The following is a 19,798-nucleotide window of genomic DNA, read 5'->3' on the forward strand; positions in this document are numbered from 1 at the left end:
ACTTTTACATCTATACATGAATAATAATAATAATAATAATAATTATAATAATAGTAATAATAATAATACAAAATTATATCATTAAATAATAAAAATAGCAAATAAAACAAATTATAAAGTTGAAGTTTTCAAAATATAAAAATAAAATCCTTTAATAAAGTATCCTATATAAATATCTTGTTTTTTGACTTTTCATCTCTCTTAATGTCTTCAAATATATTACAAACTATTCTTTATACACTACTAATAATGGCGGAATATTGAAATAAATTACGTTTATAAAAATAACATTTTAATATAAACAAAGTATTTATTAAGCCTGCAAATTAACCAAACGTGATCAATATAGGAGAATAATAAATCACACAACATAAATTAAATGAGGCCTCACGGTCTCGTAGTGGGTAGCACAATCGTCTCACAGCAAAAAGTCACTGGTTTGAGCCTATGGGTCAGTTGGCATTTCTGTATGGAGTTTGCATGTTCTCCCTGTGTTAGCGTGGGTTTCCTCTGGGTGCTCCGGTTTCCCTCACAAGTAGGTGAGTGTGTGTGAATGAGTGTGTATGGATGTTTTCCAGTGATGGGTTGCAGCTGGAAGGGCATCCGCTGTGTAAAACATATGCTGGATAAGTTGGCGGTTCATTCCGCTGTGGTGACCTCAGATTACTAAAGTGACTAAGCCGAAATTAGTGAATGAATGAAATTAAATGAATACAACACATGTAGTAAAGCAAAGAAATAAGATTTTAAAAAAATGATGAAAGACTTATTTTAGGTGACGTTACCAAAATATTTATCGTAATATTCCAAAAAAAAAGGTGGTTCATTCCGCTGTGGCGACCCCTGATAAATCAGGGATTACGCTGAAGGAAAATGAATGAATGAATGAATTGATTAATACTCCAAAAATCACTTCTGTTGTTGTTTTTGGGCTGGATCGGTTGAGTCTCTTCTGATAGATCAATGGTGTCATCTAGCGGCGTCAGAGGGAAGCGCGCGCCCGCTGCCGCCACCCGCCTATCAGAGTGATTGAACTTGTGATTCGGATGCGCTTGAGAGGCGTGGTTTTATCTCTCTGACACGCGCCTAACATTCTTTCATTGATAATCTGTCGAGTGCACTCGCTAGTGCGCGAGCGGCGCGTCTATAGCGCACTAATCAATCGGAAAAAGGATATGAGACCAGACGCACTCGTTCCAGGTAGGATATTAATGCGCCTTTTCTCATCCGCAGCTCCTACTGGGATTCATTACAGTGAGGAATTTGCCAACAAGGTCAAGTTCTGGGATTTCTATAAGAGGCAAGGCAACGGATTGCTGTATGAATGGGTGGGTACTGCATTTTTGGGGGGCAAAATAATCGTTACACATCAGAAAAAAAAATTGTTCTTGTGCAAAGATTTTTTTTCTGTGTTTTTCTTAGGAAAATATCATCAGATTTGAGAGATCTAAACTAATTAATATGGATTTAATTCATCATAGTCATTTAGACTTTGGCTTTTGGTTCTACTATGTGTGTGTAGGTCATGCTGTTACATTGTTGGGGACAAAAAGCACCCACAAGGATAGAAAACATGAAATTTATACCCAAAAAAATGCTTAAAAAAGCACAATAAAATTATTACAGCAAAATGTTTAGTTGTTGAGGATTGAATATCATTTAAATGTAGAGGACTGAATATCATTAGCTCAACAAAAGCAGTGCAAGTCAGTGAAAAATCAGTGCGTGTGTGTGTGCGCACACTTATAACCCAATTTCACTATGAGTTTTCTAGTGTTTCCAAATGAAATGTGAGTGTCTCTATTGCATGCATTGCAGACTGTTTTATTTACAGTGCTAATCAATATGCAAGACTTTGTCCTATTAAAATGGATTATTTTAAGGTTGACTTGTGTGAGAAGGATATGGGTGCATGCATCAAGTCTGGATGTACTGTGTGTTATTTTGGGGATGTCTGCAGGATGTAGAAATCAATGCTCAATAATATGAGACATATAATAATATTTGGTAGTGTTCCCTCCCCACCCCCATCCTCCTGCAGATGCGAGCGTCCTCCGAGCGGCTCTCATCAATGACAGGTCACCGTTTCAGACTTGGCGTAATTGACTTTCATCCGTCTGTCAGGCAATTAGAGTGAATGTTTCCACAGAGGCCAGTCAATCGCACTGCCTCAGTGTTTGTTTGTTTATTTATTTATTCATTTATTTATTTTGTGTCTCTCTCTGTGTGTGTACTGGTAGTTTATGTGGTACAAATGTGTATAATATGACGGATTTGACCTAGCTATTATGGTGTTAAGGTTTTCAGATGATCATAATTAAAAAAAAATGTTTAAAATCATAATCTTTTAGTCTTTAGCATTCAAAACTTGACAGGTTTTCTGTGAGGGTTGGATTTAGAGGTTGGGATATGGTAATATGACATAATAAGGGTTTTTTTAGAGTATAACATATACAATTTTATGTAACAATTTAAAAATGAAAACAAAATTAATACATTGAAAATAATAAAAAAAATATATCAAAACCATATAAACTCTATCATAGGTGCAGAAAGAACAGCTTTGTCCACATGCATATTAATAAAGTCATCAAGGTTTGCCATTGCCCATTGCATATACCAAGAACAGAGTGTCCAACAATCAATACAAAGGTCGATATGTAGAAAAAACCAAGTGCTGATTGATTTAGGAGCTGTTATGCATGGTAAATATTACTTCAGATAATCAGCCAAACTGATATAGTCACTATTTGATATTGATAAATCTTATTAATCCATCTGTCAGCCATAATTGGTTTATAAACAAGCATTATTTGTTGATCTAATTAATGTATGGATGCTACTTCTATGTGCTCAGAATCCTACAAAAACCTTGAATGTATCTAAATATTAACTTTAATAGTCAGCATGGTGGATAAAGTCAGCCGGTTGATATTAAGCATCTTAAAATATTCAAATATCAGCTAATTAATCCATATTTTGGTCATATTGGTTTACAAACCATCATTATTGGTGATCTAATTAGTACCCTACAAAATTACTAAGTACTCTACAAAATGCTGGGTTGTTTTAACCTAATGTTGGACCAAATGAGAATAAACCCAATCATTGGGTTAAGTTCATTAATTTATTCATTTTCCTTCGGCTTAGTCCGTTTATTAATTAGGGGTCACCACAGTGAAATGAACCGCCAACTCATCTAGCATATGTTTTACACAGCGGATGCCCTTCCAGATGCAACCCAGTGCTGAGAAACATCCATACACACTCATAGACTACGGCCAATTTAGTTTACTCAATTCACCTTTGGACTGTGGGGGAAACCGGAGCACCCTGAGGAAACCCATGCTAACACTGGGAGAACATGCAAACTCCACACAGAAATGCCAACTGACCCAGCTGGCACTCGAGCCAGCGAGTTTCTTGCTGTGAGGTGACAGTGCTAACCACTGAGCCACCGTGTCACCCATTGGGTTAAGTTTTTCAATTAAAATTAAATGACACCATATTTGATCCAGCATTTTTAGTGTGCTTGTAGTTGTTTTATGGATGTTTGGTGCCACTTCTGTGTCCTCATAATACTATAACCCTTTTAATGTATCTATATATAAATTTGAATAAAGTGGGTATAGTCCATTAGTTGATATTAACATTCTGTGGTCCGCGTGAACCACAAGTTGCTGAGACTTGTATTTCAGCATGTTGATGTACTTCCAACTCAAATTGAATAATGAGTAGGGGGCGGAGCTTTCTATTTGTGCAGTATTCGCTCATAGCAAACTAACGGTAAAAGAGGCACTTAAAATGCAGTTGCTATGGAAACCCTCAGATTTACGTCAACAGAAGGACCGAAATGGAAGCAAATCGTCAGACTTTGATTAAAGATTACCAAAACAAACTTTTTTTCAGTGGATTAATTTACAGATTAAATAGTTACGTTAAGAATAACAATATGAGCTAGCAAAATAAACATTATACATTTTGATTTCACGCAGACTTTATCCAAATTTCAGCTGAAGAATTTATCTGTCGGCTATATAGGTTTATAAACAAAGCACTATTAGCGACCTGTTGTAATTGGTAAAGTTTCTAATTGATTCATGGATGTAATAGTCTTATTGACGATTAATTGCTGAAGCTTTATCGTGATTTACGGTATTATCGCAATATTGCTAAAAAGGTTACCTTATGCTAGGTTCGGAATCGAGAATCACGTGTTTGCCGCTAAAGCATGGAATTCGCCTTAATCACGTTTACCGTGCAGGTTCAAATAATCAAAGTCAAGTGAAAAATTCACACGAGGAGAAAACATCCTGCGAGTACACTAGAGCAAGTGACAAGTGCTCTGCGCTTGGTGTGAACCCAGTTAAATAGGTATGACAGTTTGTTTATTGTATATACATTTTCTAAGTAAATAATGATTAAAAAAACAAATTTTATTTTTATTATATAATTTATTATTTTTTATTACTCACACAATGATAATAAAGTAAAATAGGCAACATTTTACAATAAAGTCTCATCAGTAAATGAACTAAAATCAAGAGTGAGACATAGCAAAGAGTATAAAATACACAAGACATGTCACTCGTATCTTTTTGAATGGTAACGCTCATTATGATGAATAAAGCCCTGCCTACTAGTACAGGAGCCAATCATTGATCGCCATAGACTGACGATACTCTGGGGGAGGGGCTCGGACCAGACGTGAGTTTCTGCAGATTTTGTGCCATTTGAATGTTTAGAAATAAAACTAAATAGACGGTTGTTGTTTAATTTTTTTGATGATTCCTAATATGAAATTCAATCATAAGCTTGGCAAGCAATTTTGGAGAATTTGATATATCCCAATTCAAACAGAATGCAGGAGCATACTGCCCGAGAGGCGATTCAAAGATGACCAAAGAGTGAAATGACTTGCCTGAAAAGAACTTTGGAAATAACCACATTTATTACAGTAACTATGTTAATGTTAGTTGAATAGTTATAGTAATAATAATAATAATTCCTTACACTTATATAGCGCTTTTCTGGACACTCAAAGCGCTTTACACATTGGGGGAATCTCCTCATCCACCACCAGTGTGCAGCATCCACCTGGATGACACGACAGCAGCCATACTGTGTCAGACCGCACACCAGCTGATTGGTGGAGAGGAGAATTAGTGATGAAGCCAATTATAATATAGGGATGGTTAGGAGGCCATGATGGACAGATGCCAATTGGCCAGGATGCCAGGGTTAAACCCATACTTTTTTCGAAGGACATCCTGGGATTTTTAACAACCATTTAACGTCTCATCTCCAAGACGGCGCTCACTGAGCAGTATAAAGTCTCCATCAATATACTGGGGCGTTAGGACCCACGCAGACCACAGGTTGAGCGCCCCCTGCTGGTCTCACTAACACTACTTACGGCAGCTACCTAGCTTTCCCATGTGGTCTCCCATCAAGGTACTGACCAGGCTCTGCTTAGCTTCAGTGGGTGACCATGTGAGAGTTGCAGAGAGCTAGCTGCTGGCTGAAATTATTATTAACTCCATTTAATAAACAAACATGGCTTCTGAATTTAGTGAGTTATTAAGCATTAACTAAGAAAAATCACCTAATATTGAGAAATGCTTTTGTAGTTTTCATTAGTTTAGTTAAATTAACCGTTGCTTAATAGAGCTTTATTGTACAGTGTTAACGAACAGTAAGCCTATAAAAGTACACTTTCAGAAAAATGTGAAAATGTTAATGATTATATAAAATAAAAACAATCATTTGATGCTGTTATGAATGGCACTGGCAATACTCTTAAAACGTAAATAATAAATAAATATTCACAGTATTTTAAAGTACCAATGATAACAATACCATATGTGTTCATTATTGTGATATATTGTAATAATGAGGGCACCACAGTGGCTTAGTGTCACCTCACAGTAAGAAGGTTGCTGGTTCGAGTCCCAGCTGGGCCAGTTGGCGTTTCTCTGTGCATGTTTTCCTCTTGTGTTGGCGTGGGTTTCCTCCAGGTGTTCCGGCTTCCCCCACAGTCCAAAGACATGCGCTATAGGTGAATTGGGTAAATAAAACTGGCCAGAGTGTATAAGTGTGTGTGTGTGAATGAGTGTGTATGGGTGTTTCCCAGTACAGGGTTGTGGCTGGAAGGGCATCCGCTCCAAAAAAAAAAATATTCTGGAATAGTTGGTGGTTCATTCCACTGTGGTGACCTCTGAAATAGAGACAAAGCCAAAATGAATGAATGAATGTATTATTGAATATCGGCACAATGCTTGATCCAACTTCTGTGTGCTCAGAGTATTATAAAACCTTGAATGTTTTCTGTGTTGTAGGCTCTTACTTTAAAGCTTCATTGGTAAAAGTAGCATCGCTCGGTGTTGCTGAGGCTGATCTTTACCCTGAATCAGCTGCGGCTTGTGTTTGACTGTCAGATTTCCATTTTTGAGGTTCCTCCGGGCTATTTGAGTTGCTAAGGTCAAACACAGAATAATTGCTCTCCAGCTCTTCAGAATAGAAAATGATACCGAACATGGTGGAATGAATTCAAATAGACTTGCACCATTTTATCTACGTGTCAAATAATCATGAAATATAGCGCTAATTATCACAGTCTATTGCTTTATTACGCTATTAATCAATACGTCAGATAGATTGTCTGAGTATAATGTGATTTGCTGACTTCAGTGTTTCTTGCTTATGGACTGCTTATTAACCAACATGGCTGACTGATGGCATAATATTAATATTTTGATATTTGAAGATTATGAATATCCATATCCACTAGGCTGATTATCAGAAGTAATACGTATTATGCATAGCAGATCTTTAATCAATAAACACCTTTTTATATACTGTACATATTGACCTATATATTGATTATTAGATAGCATGTTTTTGGTGTAGATTTTGGACAACGACAAACTATTTTCAGGTTATTAATATGCATCAAAGGTGCAGTAGGTGATCTGCCAAAATGCTATCTGTTAGCATAATATCTTTGAAGACACAATGCCTCCCCTGGCGTCCAAAGTCACACCTCCTGAAATCACGAATGCGCACCTTAAAGATGACAGAGACCTACTAGATCATGTCAGTCGCCAGTTAGAAAACGTTACAGTACTTTATAATACTACAATTCTCAATGAAAAACAGTATTACATCTGGCCCGTTTTCAGTTGTGTAGCAAGAAAAACTTGTCATAATGGGAAATACTTTGATGCATGCAAGGATCGCTGGTCTCACTCCCTTACGCGCTTTGTCCTAAAGCCACTACTGTATGCTTAGTGGTTGGCCGGCGGCGTGCAGGAATTACACTTATTACTAAGCCATACTTACATGCTATTTCAGAGTGAAAATTCAGAGTAGCACGGTAAACAATATAGGGAGCGCATCACAGGTTGTCATTGTTCAAAAACTAACTTCACCTCAGTAAAGCAGGCTAGGTGGAATAGCGCTATTTATTGACTCTCGGCTGGCCTGGGAACGTCTCATGGTCCCACCGAAGGAGCTGGAGGAAGTGTCTGGGGAGAGGGAAGTCTGGGGTTCTCTCCTGAGACTCCTGCCCCCACGACCTGGCCCCGGAAAAGCGGTTGAAAATGATTGAATGAATGATTCAGTATTTGATTTTAGTGCTGTCACTCTCTCTCTCATGTGAACATGGCATGTGTGCACGCGCAAATGGAGGATCTGCGTGAACGGCTGCGTAGATGTACAAATCTACATTTGCTGACAGACAGTTTGAGCTACTTATCAGAATTATGGGAATTATCGGCCTGACAATATTTAATTGGATGAACTTTTTTTTTGTTTTAAGTCAGAATTATTAGCCCCCCTTTGAATTTTTCTTTCTTTTTTAAATATTTGCCAAATGATGTTTAACAGAGCAAGGAAATTTTCACAGTATGTCTGATAATATTTTTTCTTCTGGAGAAAGTGTTATTTTCTTTATTTTAGCTAGAATAAAAGCAATTATTAATTTTTTCAACACCATTATAAGGTCAAAATTATTAGCCCCTTTAAGCAATATATTTTTTCGATTGTCTACAGAACAAACCATCATTATACAATAACTTGCCTAATTACCCTATCCTGCCTAGTTAACCTAATTAACCTAGTTAAGCCTTTAAATGTCACTTTAAGCTGTATATAAGTGTCTTGAAAAATATCTAGTCAAATATTATTTACTGTCATCATGGCAAAGATAAAATAAATCAGTTATTAGAAATGAGTTATTAAAACTATTATGTTTAGAAATCTCTCCGTGAACAGAAATTGGGGAAAAAAATAAACAGGGGGGCTAATAATACTGACTTCAACTGTAAATACATTTAGATCATTTACTTTAATCATTACAATTGGAGTGTGAAGAGACTTTCAACCAGCGCAACAAAAAATGTTTCTGAAGTCTAGGCATGGGCCGGTATAAGATTCTAACCTTTTATTTATCTAACCTTGGATAAAAATATCACGGTTTCACGGTATTGTGGTTACTGCTTTCAAATATATTCTTTTTAAATATTTGGGTAAATATAAAAAAAAAATCCCGCTTTGAAAACAATATATTTTATTTCTTGAAAGATTTAAAATATTTTGGAGTAGTAAACATGTCAGGCTAAATAATTAAAATGAACCAGTGATTTCTGGGCGCTTCATCAATTCTCACCCAAACCTTGAGAGCGGTTTAACAGAAATTTTTGGCAGTTTCCAAACCGTGGTATACCTTGAAAACGGTTATCGTCCCATGCCTGCTGAAGACAATCCCCTACTGCACCTTTAACACACCAGTTCTTTCTGCAATTTTGTGAATAAATGTTTATACTTTAAACGACTGCAATCAAAAAATATATTAGACTTAAACTGTGACATGAACAAAGCAGAATGAAATATTTGCAATATACTGACCTTATTCTTCAATGTGGAAGTGCTCATTTTTGCAACGTTTTAGAACTTCTGATTCAGTCGCCTATGGGAGAAATGACTAGAATAATAAACGGCAGAAAACTACAAACTACTTGCTCTACAAAAAAGTGTGTTCATGACAATACAGACAAATCAGAATAATATAATAAGAAAAAATCAGTTTGCAACATCAAGCAGCACAACGAACAGTTTTTACCGTCTAAAAATGAATGGAAGTTCAAGCCAAAAAGATTCAAATGCCTAGAAGAAGGTGAATAACCTCGAGATACTAAACTGTTCTCCGAATTACTTAATTATATTCACTGTATATGTTACATTGTATTTTATAGTTTAATGCTTTTTTTGTTTTCTGCTATTTTGTCTTAATAATATATAAGCCTGTGTTTCACTGATATCACAAGAAAAAAATGTTTCTATTGATATAATTCTTGGCTGAACAAGTAAAGGATGACACTGCTATGAGTAATTGCTTATGATGGATTAGCTGTACTTTTGTTTCATATTATTGGGATGTCCTATTGAGCTGTTCTGTACAGCTATATATATATATATATATCCACAAATGTTTACACGCCATCACTGAAACAATTTCCCCCCCTATTATATTTTGTTTCTGGTTATTGTGTTCCCTTATGGTTCGCAGATAAATGTTGAGGCTGATTCCCTCACAGTTCATTCATTACGATCATAAAAACACAGCAGTGGGTGTATCTCCTCTTGTGTCTCTAAAATTATTTGTATCTCTCTTCTCTAGGGTAGCCTTGAAGGGGACAATATCAGGCTTTGAGAAGCAAAACCGATTCTGTTTGGAATATTTTGACTTGGTATTTTCCTCACACACACGAGTCGTTCAACATGGAAAATGTTCCAAACCCCAAAAGGACCGTCACAGTTCAGATGATGCCGCAGCTCGCCAGTATAGACTTGCTGGGAAATAAAGAGTTAAATGCTAACTGGGACATTGAGCCAAAGTTAACCTTAAATCAGGATTGCTCCTCTGGCCAAAAAACGAAAGCAGATCAGGATAATATGCACCTCAAGTCCTCCATCAAAGATTCCCACGCCGCTCTCCTCGAAGGGACTGTCCTTGAAGACAAAAACATGTCATGTCATGACAGCGAAGATCACAGGCGACCTCAAAACAGCCACGTGAACATAAAGACATCAGGACAGATTGTGACAGATTATGATACAAATCTGAATTCACATAACATCAACAAGGAGAAAAATGGCAACAGCACAACAAAAGCACCTGCAAACGAACAACATGTGCTTAAAGCACCAGTAGTTGAGGTAAATAGTGCAATCAAAGAGACAATTCACAATGAAACACCTTCCCTTCAGAAGAATTCATCTCCCAGTGACAAAATCAAGTCGCATTTATCTGAATCAAAGGATACGAGTTGTACCCCCAGCATAACTACTCCAGCATCGACCAGCAACACTCCCTCATCAGCAGAAATATTAAAAAGTATTCAGCAACCCCTGAAAAACCAATCTGCTAAAGAGGACTCATGTAGCAATGATTCCAAGGACTTTAAACCACCAGGAACTGATTCTACTGGGCTTCCATTGGCATCAACCAACACAAGTCATTCAGTTTGCACAGAAGCGATTGACGAGGAAGTCCAAACGCAGGGAGCTGCTCCCGAGGTCCATTGCAAACTCTACCGTGAAGCATCAACCATGACTTCAGCTGTTGATTTTGGCAACCAACAGCACGATGCTGAGGTGCAGGCTGTGGTTATGGTCTGCAGTCAATCTACAACCACCAGCCCGAGTCTTCTCTCTCAGCAAGTCCAACAGAAAGCGGTTGGCCTGCTGCCTGAGGAGACTGACAGTATTGCGGTGGTGGTTGAGGTGAAAACCACATCAGAGATTCATTGCAGCACACCATCTGTTGTTTCGAAGCCTTCCCAGTCAGGGACTGTGATGGTGCACGTAGATGCTGACCTTCAGGAAGAGTCCAAGCTTGGGGCCAAGCCTAAAGAGCCTCTACAGAACGGCCAAAGAGGACTTTCGCAACTTCAACCAGTATATCAGATTAATATCGAGACCTGCAGCCAAAGCAAGCAATCAAACGAGACTACCTGTCACCTTCAGAGCCAAGCAGCTTCAACGACAGCTCCACAAAATGCAGTGAAGGTATCCAACAAAGCAGATCCGGATCTCCAAAAGAAGCCAACTAAGACTCCAACATCTAAATCCGAAGGTGTTTCTACGAAGCTTCCAATGGATATCACCACAGCTACTCCTCCGACATCAAGCTCCACACCGCAAAGTAAAAAAAGGTTTGGAGCGAAAAAGCCGGTGCCGGAAAAAGACGACCAGGATGAGGAGGAACAGGCCAAGGAGTCGAAGAAAAGCGTGCATGATGTTGTGTGGGATGAGCAAGGGATGACGTGGGAGGTATACGGGGCGTCAGTGGATCCAGAGTCATTGGGTTTCGCCATTCAGAGTCACCTTCAGTGCAAAATCAAGGAGCACGAGAAGAAGATAATCGCCCAGACGACTTTCAGAAAATCCTTGTCTTCGCCTCCTGGCAAGAAGAGTAAGAGGCGGCAGGTTAATGTTAACTTCAGGTCTATGTTTCAAAATGTTCGCCGACCCAACTGTTGCGCACGACCATCAGTGCAAGAATAACAGTAATAATAAAAAACCTTCGGTTGTCGTTTAAAGGGGATCTTCCGAAAGACTGTGCAAAGCATGTGGGGAGATTTCGCTCAGCTATTTTTTTTTTGTTTGTTTGAAGAGTTTGTCGTATATAGAATCTAACGGTGATTTAATGAGTGTCGTGTGGAGATCAGTCGCGTCTTGAGGAAAATATTTTTAGAAGAAGATTGAAATTATTTATGGTGATAGTAAAGCTATAATGATGTTTAGAGTGCAACGGCAATAAATATAATTAAATATAATAACAGTAACGATAAAATGTAGTAATCTGCATGTTTATTAGTTCAGAATGGTTTTAACTACCCAAGATTATGCACTGTGCCGATCTCATGGGGAAAACGTAACAATTTAGCATTTTGGCGAATTCGTAGGATCACATTCATTTTTTTAGTCATACTTTCCAATACGGGATGCATTGTTAATGTGTTTACTAACATGAACAAACGACAAACAGTACATTTATTGAAGTATTTATTCATGAATGAGATTGTTCGAATTAGCTAAAACGTTAAATACTTGCGAATTGTCCTGAGATTAGGTTGGCACTGACAAGCAAATGTATGCATATAACCCTTTTTACTGACATTGCTTAGTTTAATATATCTTTTTAAACTTTCGTAGGATATGTTTGGTAAATATATGATTTGCATCATTTGATTCGTACATTAATTGGTTGTGACTATTTAATTCTTTTAATTACATTTAGAAAAAAAAGAGAAGAGCCTCGCAATGCTTGTTGCCGTAATTGGTGTAAACTGAGCCCATTTCTGTTCAAGAATTCAACAGTGATGTTACTATGATTTTATATTAAAAACGAGGAAAAACAAATGCAGTTATCAGTGACTGTGCTTGCAGCAATCAGCGGTTGCCAAGTGTTTCATCAAGATCAACAATGTTTTAATCAATTGCATTTCTGCTGAAATAATGATGCACTTAAAGATACATCAGGGACTATTTGGGAGATTTCTGTTACTCAGTTTATATCTCATGTGTATATCTCATCAAAACTAATTAAATCAATTAAGCATCAAAATACTAACCATGATTCTCTTCTGGCTGTGCAGATGCTTCTGTCGGCCCTGTTTAAAATGAAGCCACATTTAAATACAACACAGTGAAAACGTACCCCCGTATACATTTCTGGCGAGCGCAAATTATGTAGCCATAGTTATGTATGACTGCATTTCGTCTTTAAAACGAACGCTACAGGGCAGTATGACGGCGTCAACAACAACCAAAAAATTGAGATCTGAAACAGCATAAACAGCAGCCTTTGGTGGATTCACAAAACAAAAAAACTGCAAAAAAACGTAGCTCCTTGTACATATTTCCCGCTCTCCAGAAATGTATACAGGGGTTCGTCAATATTATCAATATTAAGCCTGTGTTGTTTAAATATAAAGAAATGCACAGCCTTCTCCATTATTCGCACAATCATTAAGAGTGCTATTAGATTCATTTTGGATTTCAGAAATAAACTCGCTGCCACCCTACTGGAGTGTATTAGTGCACTGCTGTATGGTTGCTATGCGGTTGCATATAGGATCAAATCAAAACAAAAGGCACCTGCAATACTCTATGAAATGGTAGTATTTTTTGCCATTTCCAGGTGTTGTGTTTTAACGAACTCCTCCTAGGGATTTTATCCAATCAACATCAAAATGACAGTGTTCAGATCGCCATGGAGGGAGGAGGAAGTACTTATAACTCAGCCACACAATGTCTGATCTGACTGAAAATTCCCAGGTTTAATGAGATTCGTCTCCTGAAGACATCTACATCTACACTAAATCTTTGATTTTCTCAGGTTTTTTATACATGTATATCAGCTTAAATTATTATTGTCCTCTGTTCGCTGTCATCCTAAGGCCACCGGGAGGCTGAGCCCAGGTGCAAGATCCCTTTCATCGCTGCTTGCAGCTTTAATTTTTGAACAGTTTTTTTTTTTTGAGGTTTTGTTTCTTGTCCAAATATCTACAAATTCTTAAATAAAGAAGCATTTTCTAGACATTTCTAGTTAAAAGTGGTTTGGCTTTTGACAATGGGTTTAATTAAATAATCTGTTTTTTAGTTTGAAATAAGATTTTTTTTTTTTACTTACCCCACTTATTTAGCTTGTTTTAAAAACAAAAACCAAACTGAAAACAAACAACCAAAAAAAGATTTTCTTAGAGCTTTTGTCTTTTTTCTAGTCCAAATATCTAAAAAGTTTTAAATTAAGAAGCCTTTTCTAGACATTTTCTAGATTTCTAGTACAAAAACGGTTTGGTTTTGTAAATAGGTTTAATAAAATAATCGATTTCATAATAATTGGTGATAAATAATATTTTTCGGTTTGAAATGAGATTATATTTCTTACCTCAATGGCAGATAATTTTGCATGTTTTAAGAAAAAACTAAAGAAAAAAACCTTTCCTTGTTTCTGATGGGTTTTTTCTTCTTCTGAAAACAAAGATTTTTTTTTACTTAAGAGTTTGTCTTTCCTAACTCAAGAAGCATTTTCTAGATTCTAGTCAATAAATGGTTTGGTTTTTGTCAATGGGTTTAATAAAATAATCTTCAGTTTAAAATAAAAAAATTACTTACCCAACTGGCAGATTATTTAGCTTGTTTTAAGAATAAAAAACAAAACAACTTCTGCTTGTTTTAGATTTGTTTTTGTTTTGGTTTTGTCTTGTTTCAAGTTCAAATCTAAAAATTCTTAAATAAAGGAGCTTTTTTTTAGACATTTTCTACATTTCTAGTAAAAATGGTTTGGTTTTTGTCAACGGGTTTAATAAAATAATCAGTTTGATAATAATTGATAATAAATAATTGTTTTCAGTTTGAAATAAGATTATCTTTACTAACTGGCAGATTATTTTGCTTGTTTTAAGAACAATCAAAAGAACACTTGTTTGCTTGTTTTTGATGTCTTTTTTTCCTGATAAAAAAAAGATTTTACTGAACCCATTGAAACAGGATTTTACTTACCCATTAGCAGATAATTTAGCTTGTTTTAAGAACAAAAACAAAACAACATTTGCTTTTTTAAAAAAGTTTTAATTCTGAAAAAAACAAGATTTTCTTACTTAGAGTTTTTGTCTTGTTTTTAGTCCAAATATCAAAAAAGCCTTTTCTAGATAAGCAAAAAATATTGTCATTGTTTCTGTTTAAAGGCCACCTATGATGAAAATCATCTTTTGTAAGCTGTTTGGACAGAACTGTGTGTAGTTACAGTGTGTCCACAGTCATATTGCAGTGATAGAAACACAATCAAAAGTCTCTTTTTTTTTTAAATTTCCCGACGTTAAAATAGGATATAAAAATTCTTGCCATTTTGAGGCCCACCGCAACATGATGAAGGAGTGCTGTATTCCCGCCCACCGAATTGACTGACAGCTGTGTATTAACATATCTCCGTAGTAACGTGTATAATCATATCAACAAGACAGGACGTGTGCGAAGCAACATTAAAAGATCTGTTCGCCTCACTGTGATCATCAATCATCATTAAATGTGATCAAGAATGAGTTTAAAACATTTTTAAAACAGTGCATGTTTGTGATAAAGTTAAAGACAGTAAAATTGCTGTAATTCATCACCACAGCCGCAGTGTCAGTACAATTACAAAAGATGCTTCAATCCCGGTTTGTGGATGTTAAATCGGGTTTATTTTGTACATTAACATAACGGATGTCTATACAGCAGTGGATATTAACCTGTATCCTGTCACATTTGCCATGTAAAAACAGTGCAAACCTAAACACGTGTGGTATGTGTGTGTGAACTTTGTAACAACCTTGCGTGTGACTCATCATTGCAGAAAGGTTTGAATTAACTCCACAACAAATACATCAAAGAATCTTTGGGAAAGTTCTTACTGTGGTATTTCTCACAAACGTTACGTGAGATCTGCTTCCTTCATGTCTGTCACTGTGCTGTTTATCTGACAGTCGGAGATTGATGCACACTCTAACAGGCACATGGGAACGGTGGGTGGGGAGAACTAACATTAAAGGCACAGGCACCAAAAACAGCTACGTTGTGTTTAGAGCTGAAAATTCCAATATTCTTAAAGGTATAATAAATAATCTGATGGGTGCAACACAAAAGACTTAAATCTTGAAAAAGGGGTAAAATAGGTGCCATTTAAAACAAACAAAATAATCTAAAAACAAGTTGCAGTTTTAATGGTTTTAAATTTTGTGGTTTACCACACTGACAGATCATTTAGCTAATTTTATGAACAAATGTGCTTAATATTGACTTTAACAACAAAAAAAAGACATTTAAAATCATGTCTGTCTAGAAAATGCTTCTTGATTTAGGAATTGTTACATATTTATACTAAAAACAAGACAAATACAATAGAAATCCAATGAAATAATACCTGTTTTGCGCTGCAAATGTTTCAATGAAGTAAAAAAATACATCCTACATCCCTCAATCCAACTAAAACCCTCAAATTCTCATCAACATGCACGTTAGATCAGCAAGAAACCCCTTTTACACTGCAGATCCAGACCATACTGTATCACAATTCTCATTCACTGCAGGGAATTCTGCAGCTCTCCTTCCTGCAAAGCCAGCAACTTCTCATGCATTGACAGTACATATCGCAGTCTATTCTCCTGCAGGAGTGTGTATAAAGCTCTCTACGGGCCAGGAGCGGCAGGAGATTACATCACAGCCTCTCTCCGCGGTTTGTCTGATCAGTTTTGCATCAGCTGCCGTCTCTATCACAGCTCTCCTTTGTTTACCTGCTGCTGCTGCATTAAATAATTGGAAGAGCTCCAGTGCCTCCTCTCATGGCGGAGCTCCCGGTGGAATATTTGCCCTACATATGTTTGTGCAATACAGACACACACACACACACACACACACACACACACACACACACACACACACACCTTGATTTAGTCTCTTTGTCCTTCTGGTATACTGTACTTGGCTCTGATTCGGTCTGTACTGTATGTTTTTAATGCACTGCTATATTAGTATCAAAGCATTAGATTTGGTTTAAGAGCTATTTTACTCTATTATCTACACTCAAACAATATGTTTGCTGTTTGTTGAAACTACTTAGTTAAAATGAACTGAATCAACACAATTCTTGAGTTTTTTGGGGGGCAACTTAATTGTTTAATACTAATTTATTTAAATTTGAGACAGACAGACAGACAGACAGACAGACAGACAGACAGACAGACAGACAGACCGGATGGATAAATAGAAAGGTAGACGGATAGATGGATGGATGGATGGACGAACGGACAGACAGATAAACAGATAGATAAATAGACAGACAGACGGACGGACGGATGGATAGGTAGATAGATAGAAAGACAGATAGATAGATAGATAGATAGATAGATAGATAGATAGATAGATAGATAGATAGATAGATAGATAGATAGATAGATAGATAGATAGAGAGTAGATGGATGGATGGACGGACGGACGGACGGACGGACAGACAGACAGATAGATAGATGGACGGACGGAAGGACAGAAAGACGGACAGACAGACAGACAGACAGATAGATAGATAGATAGATAGATAGATAGATAGATAGATAGATAGATAGATAGATAGATAGATAGATAGAGAGTAGATGGATGGATGGATGGACGCACGGACGGACGGACGGACAGACAGACAGACGGACAGACAGACAGACAGACAGATAGACAGATAGATAGATAGATAGATAGATAGATAGATAGATAGATAGATAGACGGACGGACATACGGACGGACGGACAGACAGATAGATAGAGAGTAGATGGATGGATGGATGGATGGATGGACGGACGGACGGACGGACGGACGGACGGACGGACAGACGGACAGACGGACAGACAGACAGACAGATAGACAGACAGACAGATAGAATGACAAACAGACAGATGGACAGACGGTTGGATGGATGGATAATTTCAGAAGTGAAAACAGATCCATCAGATGTTTAAAATGTAATTTTGAATGTCATCGATCTCGAATTTGACCTCTTCATCTGAGAAACAGAATCCTGGTCATTCTGATTATGGGCTGACAGCACTGTCGCTTCCTATCATCCACAATTTGCAGTAAAATCTGCAGTCTCCTCCTCATCGACTCGTAATAAGCGTTAAATAAAAACTGCAGAAAGAGCCGCAGGGTGACAGACCATCATCTCCTCTCTCCACACTGCTGATCTCACACTGAGACACCGCCTGCCCTTCACTCGCCTCTCGTCTTAATTAAATCCTGACAATATGGCGCTTTTCACTCACAGCTTCGCCTCCTAGGAAACAGTGACAGTCCAGATCATGTGCCAGTAGCTGGACACTGTGGCCCACACATGCCTGGACGGCAGGAGATCCTGTTCCAATAGCATGAGCTCTCGCTTTACTATTTTTATCCCAATCTTGAGGCCTTGATTTTCAGTGAACTGAACCTGGCATTGTGCACTATACAAATACTCTTCACTCCTCAACAAATGGCTTTGCATAATAGAGTCTGCTACAAGCATAAATGTTATTGTAAGCAGTCTAAAATTATGCATGTAAACTGATGATTATTTACAAATAGTTTATGTTAATTAGAGCTGGGAGTCGATTGCAAAATGAATCAGTTAATTCTGACTCTGACGTGTCCTATATAGAAACCTGATATATGGCATTATTTGCAAATTACATACAAGTTCATATTAGAGCTTTACATATATAAAAACATGTTATATCCACAACATATGAGGAAATTGACCTTTACATTTATTTTTTCAACCATTGGAATTACAAATATGATAATTTATTTAAGTTTAACACTCTCAGCTGTGTGCATAATGACTAAACTCCGAATTAGCCACTAAACTTGTAAGATCAGGCTGAGTGGAGCTCATATGACCAGGCTCAGGAAGAATCTGCTGACATTTTTGCTATTTCAGTGCAGAATTTTTGTAAATTACATACAGTTGAAGTCAGAATTATTCGCCCCCCTTTGATGTTTTTTAAATATTTCCCAAATGATGTTTAACAGAGCAAGGAAATTTTCACAGTATGTCTGATAATATTTTTTCTTCTGGAGAAAGTCTTATTTGTTTTATTTCGGCTAGAATAAAAGCAGTTTTTCATTTTTTAAAAACGGTTTTAAGGTCATAATTATTAGCCCCTTTAAGCTATATTTTTTTCGATAGTCTACAGAACAAACCATCATTATACAATAACTTGCCTAATTACCCTAACCTGCCTAGTTAACCTAATTTACCTAGTTAAGCCTTTAAATGTCACTTTAAGCTGTATAGAAGTGTCTTGAAAAATATCTAGTCAAATATTATTTACTGCCATCATGGCAAAGATAAAATAAATCAGTTATTAGAGATGAGTTATTATAACTATTATGTTTAGAAATATGCAGAAAAAAAATCTCTCTGTTACACAGAAATTTGGGAAAAAATAAACAGGGGGGTTAATAATTCTGACTTCAACTGTATGTTGATTGATTATGATAGTACAGTAGCTAAAATTTTAAGACATAAAATGTTAAATTTGAACTTTTTAAAAAATGTGTTAAAATTTTTTTTTATTTAAGGTTTGCCATGCAAATCCAACTAGAACCACTTGATTAATAAACGGAGTAAGTATCTTTTATAATATACACTCACTGGCCACTTTATTAGGTACACCTTACTAGTACTGAGTTGAACCCCCTTTTGACTTCAGAACTGCCTTAATCCTTCGTGGCATAGATTCAACATGATACTGGAAATATTCCTCAGAGATTTTGCTCCATATTGACACGATAGCATCACGCAGTTGCTGCAGATTTGTCGGCTGCACATCCATGATGCCAATCTCACGTTACACCACATCCCAAAGGTGCTCTATTGGATTGAGCTCTGGTGACTGTTGAGGCCATTTGAGTACAGTGAACTCATTGTCATGTTCAAGAAACCGGTCTGAGATGATTCACGCTTTGTGACATGTAGCCATCAGAAGATGGGTAAACTGTGGTCATAAAGGGATGGATATGGTCAGCAACAATACTCAGGTAGGTTGTGGCATTGACACGAAGCCCAATTGGTACTAATGGGCCCAAAGTGTGCCAAGAAAATATCTCCTACACCATTACACCACCACCACCACCAACAACCTGAACCGTTGATAGAAGTCAGGATGGATCCATGCTTTCATGTTGTTGATGCCAAATTCTGACCCTACCAGAAATCGAGACTCA

At 37.0% G+C, this 19,798-nt stretch overlaps 1 protein-coding gene across 1 annotated transcript; it reads left to right on the forward strand.

Annotated features, from left to right (window-relative positions):
• Positions 1-1,112: 1,112 nt before the first annotated feature.
• Positions 1,113-12,544, forward strand: gprin3b (GPRIN family member 3b). Its single transcript, XM_056456555.1, has 2 exons — positions 1,113-1,200; positions 9,680-12,544. The coding sequence occupies exon 2, from the start codon at positions 9,781-9,783 to the stop codon at positions 11,566-11,568; it is 1,788 nt and encodes a 595-aa protein (XP_056312530.1). The 5' UTR covers positions 1,113-1,200; positions 9,680-9,780; the 3' UTR covers positions 11,569-12,544.
• Positions 12,545-19,798: the final 7,254 nt, after the last annotated feature.

This window comes from Danio aesculapii, chromosome 1, assembly GCF_903798145.1.
Source record: "Danio aesculapii chromosome 1, fDanAes4.1, whole genome shotgun sequence".
Classification (NCBI taxonomy): Eukaryota; Metazoa; Chordata; class Actinopteri; order Cypriniformes; family Danionidae; genus Danio; species Danio aesculapii.

Excerpts from the sequence above, each read along its gene's own strand:
- gprin3b (XM_056456555.1), top strand. The coding sequence starts at position 9,781 with ATGGAAAATGTTCCAAACCCCAAAAGGACCGTCACAGTTCAGATGATG.